Source organism: Vombatus ursinus, unplaced genomic scaffold, assembly GCF_900497805.2.
Source record: "Vombatus ursinus unplaced genomic scaffold, bare-nosed wombat genome assembly UNPS02000749.1, whole genome shotgun sequence".
Classification (NCBI taxonomy): Eukaryota; Metazoa; Chordata; class Mammalia; order Diprotodontia; family Vombatidae; genus Vombatus; species Vombatus ursinus.
This window is the reverse complement of record NW_020940527.1, coordinates 3,001,405-3,016,381: the sequence shown is the minus strand read 5'-3', so window position 1 is coordinate 3,016,381 and position 14,977 is coordinate 3,001,405. Positions and strand designations below refer to the sequence as shown.

The window sequence follows — 14,977 nt, the reverse complement described above, 5'->3', positions numbered from 1 at the left end:
AGGAGAGAGCAGCTTGATTTTCTAAAGTGCAGGTTTGGCCAGGTCATTCTATTCATTAAACCCCCATGACTCCCTATTGCTTTTAGCATCAAATGTAAGTTGCGCTGTTTTGATTTTCTTCTTTTTTAAAAAACGTTTTTATTGGGTTTTTTGTTTGTTTCTTTCATCACCATAGTTATCCCCAGTATCCCTCCACTTCTGCCTCCCAGAGAGCCTTCCCACATGACAACTGTATTTTTTTTAAAGAGGAAAAAAGTCAGTGCAACTGATCAATACATTGAAAAAAATCCTAAAACATGTGTAGGGTTTAACCCCTGTGGACCCCTCACCTTCACAAAGAGGTACATTGGGGGCATTTTCTCATCTCTCTTCATTTGAGTCCCACTTGATCTTTATAATTTTGTTACATTTTTTGGGGGGGTGTGTAGTTCTTTCCATTTATATTGTTGTAGTCACTGTTTATGTTATTTTCTTGGCTCTGCTTAGTTCATAGAAGCATTTCCATGTTTCTGTATTCATCATACACATAATTTCTTACAGTACAGTAATATGCCATTACATTTATGTACTACAATAACCTTTCCCCAGTTGAAGGACATCTCCTTTGTTTCCAGTTCTTAGCTATCATAAAAAATGCTGCTACAAATATTTTGGAGTATATGGGGACTTTTTTTTTAATCGATGGCTTCTTTGGGGTATAAGTCTCTGTTTTTATTTTCTACTTTTCACAACCTGGTCCCAGCCTTTCCAACCATATTATGCATTACTCCCATTCCTGTACTCTTCAGTCAAGCCAAACTGGGTTTCTTCTTATTCCTCACATTCCATTTCCCATCTCCAGGTGACACCTTCTACATGAAACCTTTTGACATCTCCCTAGCTACTAATGCTCCTCCCAATTTTTCCTTGCATTTATTTTGTATATAATTTCTACTTACATATATGCACACATGTATTTATATACACATTGCCTTTCCAATAGAATGCAAGCTTTTTGAGGAGAAAAGCTATTTCATTTATATATTTGTATCCTTAGTGCTTTGCACAGTGCCAAGAAATAGTAAGTGCTTAATAAATGCTTGTTGATAGATTAATCTATTCATTTCAGACCTTGGGAGTCATTTATGGTAGGACCCGTCGTTGTAACTTGAAGGTAGTAGAACTGAACCTTAATTGAACCATGTTACAAAGAATCTAGAGTGGTTTATTATTATTGTTTTTATTTTCATTACTAACATTAGGAATCCTATAGAGCAGCAAGCTGGACATTAATCATGAATGTAATACTCTTATTGAAGATAGATATTGTGAGAACTTTCCTGAAATACTACCTTCTATTATTGAAGCTATCAAATAATGAATCACCATTTATTTCTCCAAGGTGTTTCATCTACTGACCAAGGATAATGATTTTACTTAAATGTCCTCTAGTCTTCATATTTGGTTTAGCTGCTTTACATTTTCCATGTAATTATTTCTTGGCATATACATGATTATTGTTGCTTTTGCTATTAAGACTATTAATTCATATTTAATATATTTAATTGGTTAACAACGAGACTAGGAAGGGTGTCATTTAAAGAGAAAAAGATTCCTTGTATACTTAAAAGAGTATTGCCACTCTAAGATTTTTGGATGGGGATCAAATTGTTTTGTGTCTCAATAAGTCATTTATTAAATGCTTGCTATGTACCACACACTGTGCTAAACTCTAGGAATACCAGTACAAGTACAAAGGACAGTACTTGTCCTCAAGGAGCTTGCATTCTAACAGGGGAACGTAGTACTTAAAAGGACCCTAGAAGGCAAACGGAAACTGAATTTTTAAAATGAAGAGGCAGCCCTGGGAGGCATTGCTGGTATGAGAAGGCCCTGGGGGAGAGGCAGAGAAATGATGTGAGGACTCAGAGGCTGGGCCAGATTGAAAGTGAGCCTGGCTGTATGGGCACTTCCTCAAATGAGGCATTGCCAGAATTATTACTATCATCAACATTAATAAATAAAGTGAGACATTATCTCACTTGATAATACCATAATAATATAGCAGTACCGTGAAGTAGCCGCCACAGGTATTTCCCTTTTATATTTCACAAAACTGAAGTTTAGAGAAGCTGAGTTACTTGTCCATGATCACATAGCTAATCATCTTTGGAGGTAGGATATGAACCTGCATCTTCCTGACTCCAATTCAGCACTCACTCCATTATGCCATCCTGTCTCCCAAATACCACTTGGTAGTTAATCTGATAGGTTTGTCTGCCTTCACAGTGGCACACGGTAGTCATGTGACCAGTCTCATAGGCTCTCCTTGCTTCATTGTACTGTATCTGATATAACTCTTTAAAGCAAACAGGAAACCTCCTAGCCCCTGCTGAAAATTCTCAGGTGAAACAGAGACTGAGGCCATCTCCGGTGAAGGAAATTGGCATGTAAGAGCAAAACAGAAGAATACTTGCTTTGGCATCTCACACTCAACATGTCCAAAGCAGAATTCATCATCTTCCTTCACAAACTCATGCAGTTTTCGTCCAGGATACCACTATCCTTCCAGTCACTCTTTTCCTATATACAATCACTTTCCAAGTGTTTTCCCTGAAATCTTTTCCCTTTTCTCCACTCACACAGCAACAACAGTGCTTTAGGACCTCATCACCTCTTTCTCTGAATACCTTCTTGGTTTGTTTCCCTGCTACTTATCTTTCCATAGTGATCTCAACATTACTTTCCCCACACACTTTCCATCCCATTCACTCTGGCCTACTTGGTGTAACCTGTACATGGCATTTCATCTCTAACTTCGTATTTTGCCTTCCCTGTTCATGAAATGCACTACTTCCCCACCTTTAATTCGTGGAATCCTTCATTTCCTTCGAAGATCATTTAGGTACCACCTCTTATGGGATACATTTTTTCTGTTTCCTCAGTTGTTAATGGTCTTTCACTCTCTCAAGATTACTTTGTATTTACTTTGTATAAATTTTATATATTCTCATCTGTGTACATGTTGTTTTCCTTTATTATATATTTGTTTTTCAACTAGCAAGCATTTATTTTTCTCCTGCTCACCACCCTAACTCACCCCTTCCCCTTCCTAATTGGTGAATGGCTTTTATCTTGCAAATTTTAATCAGGTCCTTACATATCTTGGAAATGATACCTTTATCATAGAAGTTTGTTACAAAATTTTTCTCCCACTTAACTATTTGCCTTCTCATCTTAGCTGTGTAGGATTTATTTGTGCAAAAACTTTTAAATTTTGTGTAATCAAAATAGTCTGTTTTACCTCTTGTGACCTACTCAGATTATAAGGTTCTTAATGCCAAGGATTATCTTGTTTTTTTCTTTGTCTCTCTAGCATCTAACAGTGCAAGGCCCATAGTGGGCATTTAGTGTATGCTTATTAAATTGAATTGAAAAATCTTTGTCCCAAGTCTGTTTCCCTAAACCACTCCCTCATTTTTGCATTGATGCTATCATTCTCTTAGTCACCCAGGTTTGAAACATTGGGGTTGTCCTTAATTTTTCTTCAACATCTCCCCTTCCCCCAAATCTAGTCAGTCACCAATTTCTCTGAATTTTTCATTCATAAAAATGTTCAAATATGCCCCTTTCCAGGTCTCATCATCTTATTCCTAGACTAGTTTCATAATTAGACTTTCTGTCTTCCATCTTACAACCCTTCCAATATGTCTTACATATCACCACCATATTGAGCTTCTTAAAACATTGATTTCGTTATGTTACTCCCCTTCCCAGAAATCTTCACTGGTTTCCTATTACTTACAGTGCAAAGTCCAAACTGTCCTTAACTGCTCAGCTAAAAAATCTGCTTCATACTTTCTTTTTTAAAATAAATTTTTATTAGATATATCTTCATAGTTTCTCCCAGTGTTCTTCCCAGAGTGTCTTTCCATGTAGCAAGTAATATTTTCAGACCAAAAAAAGACAGAAATCACAACTGATCATTATATTGAAAAAGTCATGATATGTGTCCAGTATGTAATACTTGTGGACCTCCTACTTCTTCAAAGGGATAGAGTAGGAGTGTCTTCTCTTATCTCTTTTTTCAAGCCCTGCTTTTGCTTTATAATTTTGCAACATTCACCTTTTTTGTGGTTGTGGTTACATTGTTGTAGTCATTATGCATGTTGTTTTCTTAGTTGTGGTGGTTTTACTTTGCATCAGTTCACAAAGATCTGTACATTCTTATAGCACAATCATATTCCATTACATTCATGTACCACAGTTTGTCTAGCCATTCCAAAATCAATGGTTATCTATGTTTCCACTTCCAATATCACAAAAAGTGCTACTTTAAATATTTTTATGTATATGGGAACTTTCTTCTTATCAGTGGCCTCCTTGGGGAATAAGCCTACTAATGGAATCTTTGAGTCAAAGAGTATGAACATGTTATTCACTTTATTTGTATAATTTCAAATTGCTTTTCAAAATGATTGTACTGATTCACAGCTTCACTAACAGTGCACTAGTATGCCTGTCTTCCCACAACCTACCCACCATTGACTAGGCCCATCTTTTGTCATCTTTGCCAATTTGTGGGGTTGTGGAGTGAAACCTCAGGGTTACTTTGATTTGCATTTTTCTTATTATTAGTGATTTGGAGCATTCTTTCATGTGGTTGTCAGTACTTAGTAATTCTTCTTTTGAAAATTGTTTGTTCATATCCTTTGACCACTTATCTATTGGTCTATCTAAGACCAAAATGGCTTTTGGTGATACACATACACATGTATACATACACACACACATCATGTGTGTGTGTGTAAATTGTTGATGTGTATTGTATACCAAGCCTTTATCAGAGAAATTTAATACAAAGATGTTTTCCCATTTGACCTCTTCCCTTCTTATCCTCGATGTATTAATTTTGTTTGTTTATCAACTTTTCAGTTTCATGTAATCAAAAGTTATCCATTTTATGTTTTGTAATTGCCTCTGTCCCTAATTTGGTTAAGAATACATCTCTTACCCATAACTGTGAGAAGTAATTTTTTTTTATATTATGATCTTTAAAATTAAGGTCATAGATCCATTTAGAATTGGAGAATGGTGTCAGATATTGGTCTGAGCCTGATTTCTGTCAGATTGCTTTGCAGTTTTACAGATAGGTATGCTTATCTTGGTCATGTACTGAGCCTTGAAGGAAACTGAAAGTTCTAAGAGGCAGCATATTCTAGGCATGGAGCGGTAACCTGGGAAAGGCACAGATACTGGAAGTGGAATTTCCAATTTGGGAATCACTAAGTTGTCCAATTTAGGTTAAATGTAGAGTGTTTGAATTTGAGTAATATGAATGAAAGCTGGAATGATAGAGTGGAGCAAGGCTATGAGAGGTGGTAACTACCAAGCTGAAGAGGTTCTATTTATTCCTAGAGGAAGAAGAAAGAGGTTCTATTTATTCCTTGAGTCTATTCTATTTATTCCTAGAGATAGATTCCTATTACGGAAGTGATATGGTCTGACTTGTGCCTTGGGAATATCAGTTTTGCAGCTTTGAAGGATAGATTGGAGAGAGAATGATGAATGAATGAGAAAGACAAAAGACACACACATGGGAAGCTAGGATGATAAGATCAGTCAGGTGGTGCTATGGGGAGTGGGTAAAAGGGAATAGATTTTAGAGATGTTCTTGAGGTAGATTTTACAAGACTTGGCAGCTGATTAGATATTGGAAGATGTGTAGAGTGAGAATGAAGACTCAAGAGAATGCCTTCTTAGTTGTGCGCTTGAGTGACTTAGAATGGTGTTTGAACAATGGTACCCTTGACAGAAATAGGGAAATATCAAAAAGAGTGGAGATGGAACAGTCAGGTGGGCGGAGCCAAGATGGCAGAGTAAAAGCAGTGACTTCCTTGAGCTGTTCCCCAAATCCCTCCAAATACCTATAAAAAATGGCTTTAAACAAATTCTAAAGTAGCAGAACCCACAAGAAGACAGAGTGAAACAAATTTCCAGCCAAAGACAGCCTGGATGGTTGATCGGTAAGGTATATCGCGCCGGGCGGGGAGAGGAACGCAATTCGGTGTGGGCGCGCAGGCCACAGCCAACATGGAGCAGGCCTCAGAGAACTGAATCACAGGCAGCTGTGGCAGTTTCCAGACTTCTCAACCCATAAATGCCAAAGACAACTTAGAAGGTCAGTGGGAAAAATATGTTTCTGCAGTGCCAAGAGAGGATGGTGGGGTTCCGGAAAGCCCCATTCCCCAGGGTGGCTGCTGCCTCCCAAGCTTCCAACCCACAGACTGAGGGGGAATCCAGTGGCTTATCAGAGGGGGATTGCAGGGATCTCACTGCTGGTGCAGGATTCTCTTGCGGTCACAGTTCTGGGTGGCGGTCCTGGGGCAAAGAGGAGCACTGGCATGGTGGAGCTTGTAGTGGCTGTGGAGAGGAAACCCTCCTCACTGTTCCAAGACAGAAAAGAGTGCTCATAGACCAGAGCACAGGCCAGGAAAGGAGTAAACACCTCACCCTTGATCATAGCACCTTGGAAGAACTGAAAATTTATGGGTCCCTAGAAGTATCTCTGAACACAGTTGCACAAAATCCCTGAAGCTTGGGACAGTACATTCTCCACACTGGAAACAGACTCCTACCTTAACAAAGAGTTTATAACTCAAATAATTGGTCAAGATCATGAGCAAGCAGTGCAAAAAGAGTCAGACTATATTATCGTACTTTGATGACAAAGAAGATCAAAACATACAACCAGAAGAAGACAACGAAGCCAAAGCTCCTACATCCAAAGCCTCCAAGAAAAATATGAATTGGTCCCAGACCATGGAAGAGCTCAAAAAGGATTTTGAGAAGCAAGTAAGAGAAGTAGAGGAAAAACTGAGAGAGATGCTAAAGGAGACCCAAAAAGATACTGAAGAAAATAACACCTTAAAAAATAGCCTAACCCAAATGGCAGAAGAGGTCCAAAAAGCCAATGAGAAGAATGCCCTAAAAAGCAAAATTGGCCAGATGGAAAAGGAAGTCCAAAAGCTTACTGAAGAAAATACTTCCTTAAAAATTAGAATGGAGAAATTGGAAGCTAGTGACAATTTGAGAAATCAATGCATTGTGACACTAATCCAAAGGGATGAAAAAATAGAAGAGAATGTGAAATATCTCATTGGAAAAACAACTGACCTGGAAAATAGATCCAGGAGAGAGAACTTAAAAATTATTGGACTATCTGAAAGCCATGATCAAAAAAAGAGCCTAGACATCATCTTTCAGGAAATTATCAAGAAAAACTGCTGTGATATTTTAGAACCAGAGGGCAAAATAGAAATTGAAAGAATCCACCAATCACCTCCTGAAAGAGATCCCCAAAGGAAAACTCCTAGGAATGTTGTAGCCAAATTCCAGAACTCCCAGGTCAAGGAGAAGATATTGCAAGCAGCCAGAAGGAAACAATTCAAGTATTGTGGAAACACAATCAGGATAACACGAGATTTAGCAGCTTCTACATTAAGGGTCCAGAGGGCATGGAGTATGATATTCCAGAGGGCAAAGGAGTTAGAACTACAACCTAGAATCACCTACCCAGAAAAACTGAGTATAATCCTTCAGGGTAAAAAATGGTAATTCAGTGAAATAGGGGACTTTCAAGCATTCCTGTGGAAAAGACCAGAGCTGAATAGAAAATTTGACCTTCAAATACAAGACTCAAGTGAAACATGGAAGAGGTAAACAGGAAGGAGAAATCATAAGAGACTTATTAAGGTTGAACTGTTTACATTCCTACAGGGAAAGATGATATTTGTAACTCATGAGTCCTTTGTCAGTATTAGGGTAGTGGGAGGGAAAAAATTATATGTATGTATATATAATAGATAGGTAGAGGGCGCAGGGTGAGTTGTACATGAAGGGGTGATATCTGGAAAATAAAATTAAGGGGTGAGAGAGGATTATACTGGGAGAAGGAGAAAGGAGAAGTAGAATAAGGTAAAATATCTCACATGAAACAGACAAGAAAAGGCTTTTACATTGGAGGGGAAATGGGGGAAGGTGAGAGGGAATGAGTGAATCTTATTCTTGTAGGATTTGGCTTAAGGAGGGAATAACATACACAATGGGGTGTGGAAATCTATCTTCCCCTACAGGAAAATAAGGGAAGAATAGGACAAGAGAGCAGAGGGTTGATAGGGGGAAGGCAGATTAAGGGAGGGGATAACCAAAAGGAAACACTTCTGAGGAGGTCTGAGGAGGGACAGGGTCAAAAGAGAGACTAGAATAAATGGGGGGTAGGATAGGATGAATGGAAATATACTTAGTTTTTCACAACAGGACTACTGTGGAAGTGTTTTGCATGACTGCACATCTATAACCTGTATTGAGATGCTTGCCTTTTCAGTGAGGGTGGGTGGGGAGGGAGGAAGGGAGAAAATTTGTAACCCAAAGTTTTAAAAACACAGGTTAAAAATAAAAAAAAAATAAATAAAAAAAAGACAGCAGTCAATCCATACCAACCTATTCATTGTGACTGTAACAATAATAATGATAGTGATAATTAATAATAAAAGAGTATATTTTATGGTGTCTGCTATGTTTCAGAGGTTGTTTGGGGTGTTCAGGGAGGTCTAACTTCTCTGGTTTGAGGGCTTGCCAGCCCCTTTTCAGGGTTGCTTATCCACCTTTGGTGTTCACCTTTCACGCAACTCTCACCTGTGGCTCCAAGAAGCTGTAGCATGTACATCATCCACAGCCCTGTAAAATAGCCTCAGAAGATGGGTTAAACTAGGTTGAGGGTAACAGGCTTCAAACCCATCAGTGAGTTAGGAGGATAGCTATCCCACGTATGTGAAGACTTCCCCTGATGAGAACATTTTGTTCCAGGGGCCATGAAGGCCCCTAAAACAGGTGCTGGGGAATGCGTAGAATTTGGTCAGACATCAAAGACACCAAGATCATCCACTGCGAGTCATGACCAGTCATCCTGACTTTTGTCTTACCACCGGACTTCAAGAACTCTGAATTTCAAAGAGTGAGGCATCATGACAACTTTGTGCACGTCTGCCTCATTTAAACCCAATCTTCTCTCCCCTCGGGGACCTCATCTCAGAGAGAATCTAGAAGCATATGTCTTCTCTTGAAGCTGGAAAAGAGAAAACTAGAATGTTTCTTCTCCCAGATTCTCTCCACATCTGCCCTTCCCCCTCACACAGGCGTGGGACATCATGGGCATAAGTAATCAGTCTCCACTGAGGAGAGTCTTCTGCAAATAGGTTTTGTGTCTTTTGTTGCTTCCCTGTACAGATGGGGGAGGGGCTAAAGGTTGTTTATCTAATTTGGGATGAGAGAGAGAGAGAGAGAGAGAGAAGTACTGAAATGATGAGAAAGGTAAATTATGAATCCTGATTGGAAAGATGAACGGTCTCTACATTTTGAGTGAAGTAAATGGTCAGATATCCTTCTGCTGTTTTTCCTGTTTCACCTATAACTTGTGAATAAAATCTCTCTGGGTAACTCAAAAAAAAAAAAAAAAAGAGTGGAGATGTCCAGTAGGCCATTAGTTACTTGGAACTAGAGCTCAGCAGATGGGTTAAGGCTGGGTATATATATCTGGGAATCACCTATGTAGATATGATAATTGAACCTATCAGAGCTAATGAGATCAGTGAGAGACTATAGTGAAAGGAGAAGAAATAGTCCAGGAGAGAGCCTTGCAGTTAAGCATTGCATCCATGGTTAAGAGGTGTAACATGGATGACTGTGAGTAGTTAAATAGGTAAGAAGAGGACCATGAGAGAGCAATGCAGTTATCCCTTTCACGTCATGGAGGTTTAAGGGGGGCGGTACCCCTGAGATATGGAAAATCTGAGTAAAATTTTTTGACCCTCCCTTTGTACCAGAGAAGAAGTCTGATTTTTTTCTTTTTCTTTTATGGCATGTTCATAGTACCTTATTGTAAAATTTGGGTCAATATTATATAATACTATACATATATTTTATGCATTTCTGAGTTTCTCAACTTTTCTGTGTCATCTGCTGCTTCTGCAATACTCCCAAAATATTCCCACTTAATTTCTTATGCTGACTTGGGATATGTTGAAACCTTGATGGGGAAAGTCACAATGTGTAAGGGATAATTGTATTGTAAAAACCAAGAGTTGTAAAAACCAGGGAGTATCCAGAAGAAGGGAGTGGTTAACAATGACTTAAACTGTGGAGAGGTCTGGAAGAATGAAGACAAAGTTGCATTGATAACTTTTGTTTTTTACATCTGTTATTTTCAGATATATCCCACTAACTCCAATTAGTCTTCCCTTGTAGCAGAAAAAACAAAATAGATAAGTAAAACAACAAACACATGGACCTCATCCAGCATTGTATACAAAATTTTATACCTATTGTCTTTCCCATCTCTCCAGTGTTGATTATTTTCCAGGAGATCATACCCTTTAAATTGAACTCTTAAATATTGTAGAGGACAATGTAAATATTGTCCACCTCTTCTTCTTCTCTAAGCACTGTAATACTGACACTTGCAATACTTAATTCTACTTGTGACCAATAGCATAATTTAAACAAAAGATAGAAATTTTAGAGAAAAGCTGAAAGGAAGGACAAAAAAACAAAAAGACTAACCCACCAAGAATGATTGAAACATCATAGTATGGAGTATGCCCATTTACAAGATAACCATGAACAATTATTGCTAAGTAATCTGTAACCCAAACAAAAGAATAAGAGAAAAGGAAATTACTCACTAAAGGATGAGAAGGTAAAAATAGAGATAAATTAATATAAATGCTGGTCTACAGACTTTGAGATGATGAGATCCATTGGATTACTGAATGGTTTGTCAAATCATGTGGAAAGTAGTCCATAGGCTGTTGTCTGTGGAGTTAAAGTAGAAAAGGATTCAAATGGACAAAGATCCTGAAAGCTTGGCGCAGTGCATAGGTAGTTGTAATAGGCTTAAATATAGTCTTTCATAATTTCTGCAGTTCTTTTAAATCACATTCTGTTTAGCTTCATCCTTGATGTTAATACTAACTTTGAAACTTAAGAATGAAAATTTTCATAGAGCCTCATGTCCTTTTGAAAAACAAATGCATAAAGCAACTTGTGCTAGAGCCAGTATAACTTTTACTTGTTTCAGAATATCCATAACTTGAAAAATCAAAGCATAGGAAAAAGACATGTCAGCTCTCAACAAGTGACTTGTTGAAGTGAGTTGTTTATTTTTACTGTGTCTGATTATGCTTCTTCTGTATGGAATTGGAAGACTTTGGGTCCAGAGTTCAGTTTGTCATCTATCACCAACATAGCTTTCACATCAAATTAAAGGCCAGCAAAGAAGGATTAGCATGCAGCCATTTCAAGCTGAATTTGTTCCACAAAGCGGGTAAATGTGATCTGTACTGGCTGCCAAAGACAGCAAGAGAAGTTAATTGTGTAAATCCATGCAGGCAAGAACTGGACTCCTTTCTGAAAAAAGATACAATGCACTACAGACTCTAAATAGATCTTTGGGGTTAAGTTGATGTCATACATATAGAAGGATCAATATTTCCTGGGTTTTGTAAAGTCAGCCTTTAGTGAACCCCAGGTGCTTTGCTTGGCCATCAGTGGCAAGAGGAGAAAAGGTGATGATGACAGGAGCCTGTGTCTTAGAGACAGACCTAAAATTCAGTAGACACTCAAACAAATGAGAGGAGGTAGCAGTTCATCCGCGGTGGATAGACATCACCACCTAGATTGCTGTTAAAACATTAGCCTAGGAATTCAATTGGAACAGGCAGTACATTTATGAAAAGACTTTCCTAAGGCCCTGTTGGCATTCTAAAGGAGAACAGTTTTCTGTATCTGAAAGAAATGGGAAGAGTACATTACTCCTTGACACTCTACTTATCCCAGTGGTGTGGCTGAACTTTCCCTTGATGTATTCTGATAAAAATTTTTGGGTCTGCTTTATACATGTGTTAAAAGGTCTTGTCCTTCCTAGATCAGACTTATCCCTTCTTCACATACTTGAAAGCTTTTATGTAGTAAAGGAAGATTGCAGTAAAGAGCCTTTTACCTCTAGAAACACTAACTTGAATCCGTGCCCAATCAAGGACATTTGGAAAAGGTTACCACGTAAACCTGTAAAGACATTCTGTTTTGTTTGGGGTGCATACATCTTTCTGTTCTCCACTAAGTGTTTGGGGTACTTGATGGCAATTTATCTTTTATTCCTTTTGTACTTGTTGTGGATTACTGCTACAAGTATGTAATAAATGTTGTAGGCTCAATATGTGTTTGCAAAATTCTCCATTTTAATTGTCATTCCAGCTGGTATTTTAGGAGGTATTTGTAGATATATTTGATCTGAACTTGTGATTTCATAGGTGAAGAGAACTCCTGGGGATGAAATTCCCTCTAGCAACGCAGATCAACAACTGTCCTGAAGCTTAGTCTTTGATAAATTGCCTAGGATTCTGTGAGGTTGAGAGACTAGTCCAGGGTCACAGAGCAAATATGTCTGAATTGAACTAGAAAGGCTTCATAGCGGTTAGTGTCAGGAAGACCTTGCTCTTTGTAGGTAGTGATTAAAAAAGCACAGTGACAGTCTTTCTGAATTAGTGCTGAGAATTTTTAACCCTCCCCTCACCCTACCCATTAGTGGTAACTGTGCTAGAAGCCCTGATGACTGTATCTGCTTTGTGGCTAAAAATGAAACTGGGTTTTCCAATCATCTTTACCTAGTATTTTTTGTTGATACATGTAAAAAAAGAATTAGAGATTTCATACATGCTGAGAAGAAGAAAGCATGAAGTTGAAACAAGCAGGTGGACTCAATAGAAGTCATAAGTGTGATAGCCAATGGAGATAATGTAGTTAAGCTGTATTAAGGAGGACATAATGTCTAGACTACATTGGGAGCATTGCACTCTGTTCTGGACATTGATAAGCTAGAGAGTGAGCAATGATGGATGAGCCTATGTGTCATGTCATATGAGTATTAGTTGAAAGAGTTGGTGGGGATGTGACAGCTGTATTTAAGAGGACTTTCTGGTAGAAGAGGAATTAGAATTCTGCTTGGCCTCATAGTGGATGGAAGTTGTTGAGTCAGGCTTTGACTTGATGGAAAGACACATTTCCTTAAGAATTTCAAAGCAGAATGGATGGCCTCTGGAGGTTGTGGGTGCCCCCAACCCTTCACTTGAGATCTCCAAGGACAGAAAGAGTGACTGCTTTGGGAGGATAGGTTGTAGAAGGGAGTTTTGCTTGGGTTTGTGATTGAGCAGTGAGCGCTTTCTGAAACTTGTTGAGGGTTGTTGTAGTTTCTTATTTTGTCCCTGTGGGCATTCGGGCGTTGTCTTTTCACCTAGAAGTTGCTTTGATTCTCTTCTAAGAGAGCTCATTCTCGGTTCTGATTTTTCTTTCAGCTTTTTGAAAACTTCAGCTTTGGGGATCTGTGCCTCAATTCAGTTCACATCTCTCAAAGATTCTCCACAGACAGCTCTGGATACTATGCTTCCTCCGGGCAAATTGACTTCTCTTGAGGTGCTGTATTTCTTTCTTTTATATGTTTACATGTTGAATATTTTCATGATGCAAGTGTCCAAGGGATTATCCTTGTTTTACTTAGCAAGGATGATGTAGAGTCTAGGGAAATGTGAAGCAATAGCTTATTAGGGTAGGTCCATGGAAAGTAGATTTGGCATGGCCTCTCAAGTAAATCCATAGCTACCAACCTGACTGCCGAAGTAGGTGAAGCAAAAATTGGACATAGAGACCTTAACCTCTCAATTGCCAGCAAGATCCACCTTCTTTTCCAAAGTCCATCTCTACAGATGAATTTCTGGGGCCCTTCAGAATGACACATGTGTAAATGATGTATTAAATAATAAAATTATTAAACATGTATTATGGACCTTTCTTTCTTGGGTTGCCTAATCTTAAATTATGAATCCCTCCTTCAGTCCCCATTTCCATTTAACTTGACTGATTTTGCTTTTATTCATTGGGTTTTCCCAGAATTAGTACAAGTGCTTTGAAAATATTAAAGATTCACAGTCTTCAGCAAAATGATTGTACCCTTTTGAAAGCCTTTCCCTTTTAGGTGTCTCACTTGCTTTGTTTACCACTTTAGGTCTTAATATCTAACTATTATACAGTTACTGGAGAGAATATTTTAAGATTTAAAATGAAAAGTTTGTTCTTGTTCTCCACGATGCTGAAGAATTTTTCTTTCCTGCAAGTTTGATACCTTTACATTTCTTTTTCAGATCTTCATTTTACCCAACCCCTTGTATCTAATGGAACTGCAGTCAGTGTGGTGGCTTTTATTCATTTCTGTGGACAGCAGCAGTGAAAACATTGATGATATCAGCAGAACTGTGCTAAAGTTCCCTGGGAGAATGTCAGTGCTAGAACCTGCTCACTTCTTGCTGCAGACCAGCAGAGGGAGAAGTGCTCATAGCTCTGGCTTTGTCCCATCCCAATCTTCCCTTCTTATGTAGGTGTACTGATTGTTAATTTGTTTTTCTCTTTCACCCCTTCCCTCACTCCAAGTTCCTTTCCTTTTTTTTTTCTCAGGGGAACTCAGAAGTTTGGGGGCTATATTTGAGGTGAATGATGAAGACTTCCTCCAAAGTCTTCCCATAATATCCTTTTTCTCACTCCTTCCTCCTTTTCCCCAAAGTCCAACTACTAATTTTTTAACAAGGTCTCTTAACATATGAGGAATGCTTCTAGAGTTATAGAATAATGTAACTCTTTAGCTTATTTGTGAATAAAGTAATTTCCAAAACTAAATGTGTCTTTTTTCCTTAGTGTTTCTAAACATCCTTTTCATGTCTGACTTTGTTCTGACTTTGCTTTTGTTTAGAAAACTATCACTTAAATAAAACAAAAAACTAGTGTTCAAAAATATTTATAGCAGCTCTTTTTGTAGTGGCAAAGAATTGGAAATTGAAGGGATGCTCATCAATTGGGGAATGGTTAAACAAGTTATGGTATATGATCTTAATGG

General features: G+C 38.3%; 1 protein-coding gene across 2 annotated transcripts in view; it reads left to right on the top strand.

Moving 5' to 3' along the window:
• The window catches only part of ASCC1 (activating signal cointegrator 1 complex subunit 1), a 134,708-nt gene extending 119,948 nt beyond the window's left edge, over positions 1–14,760 (top strand). For both annotated transcript variants that reach the window (XM_027858488.1, XM_027858496.1), the window contains 2 exons: positions 13,389–13,506; positions 14,232–14,760. In XM_027858488.1, coding sequence (XP_027714289.1) covers positions 13,389–13,505 — 117 coding nt within the window. In that variant the 3' untranslated portion in view covers position 13,506; positions 14,232–14,760. The remainder of the gene's footprint in view (positions 1–13,388; positions 13,507–14,231) is intronic.
• The last annotated feature ends 217 nt before the right edge of the window (positions 14,761–14,977 follow it).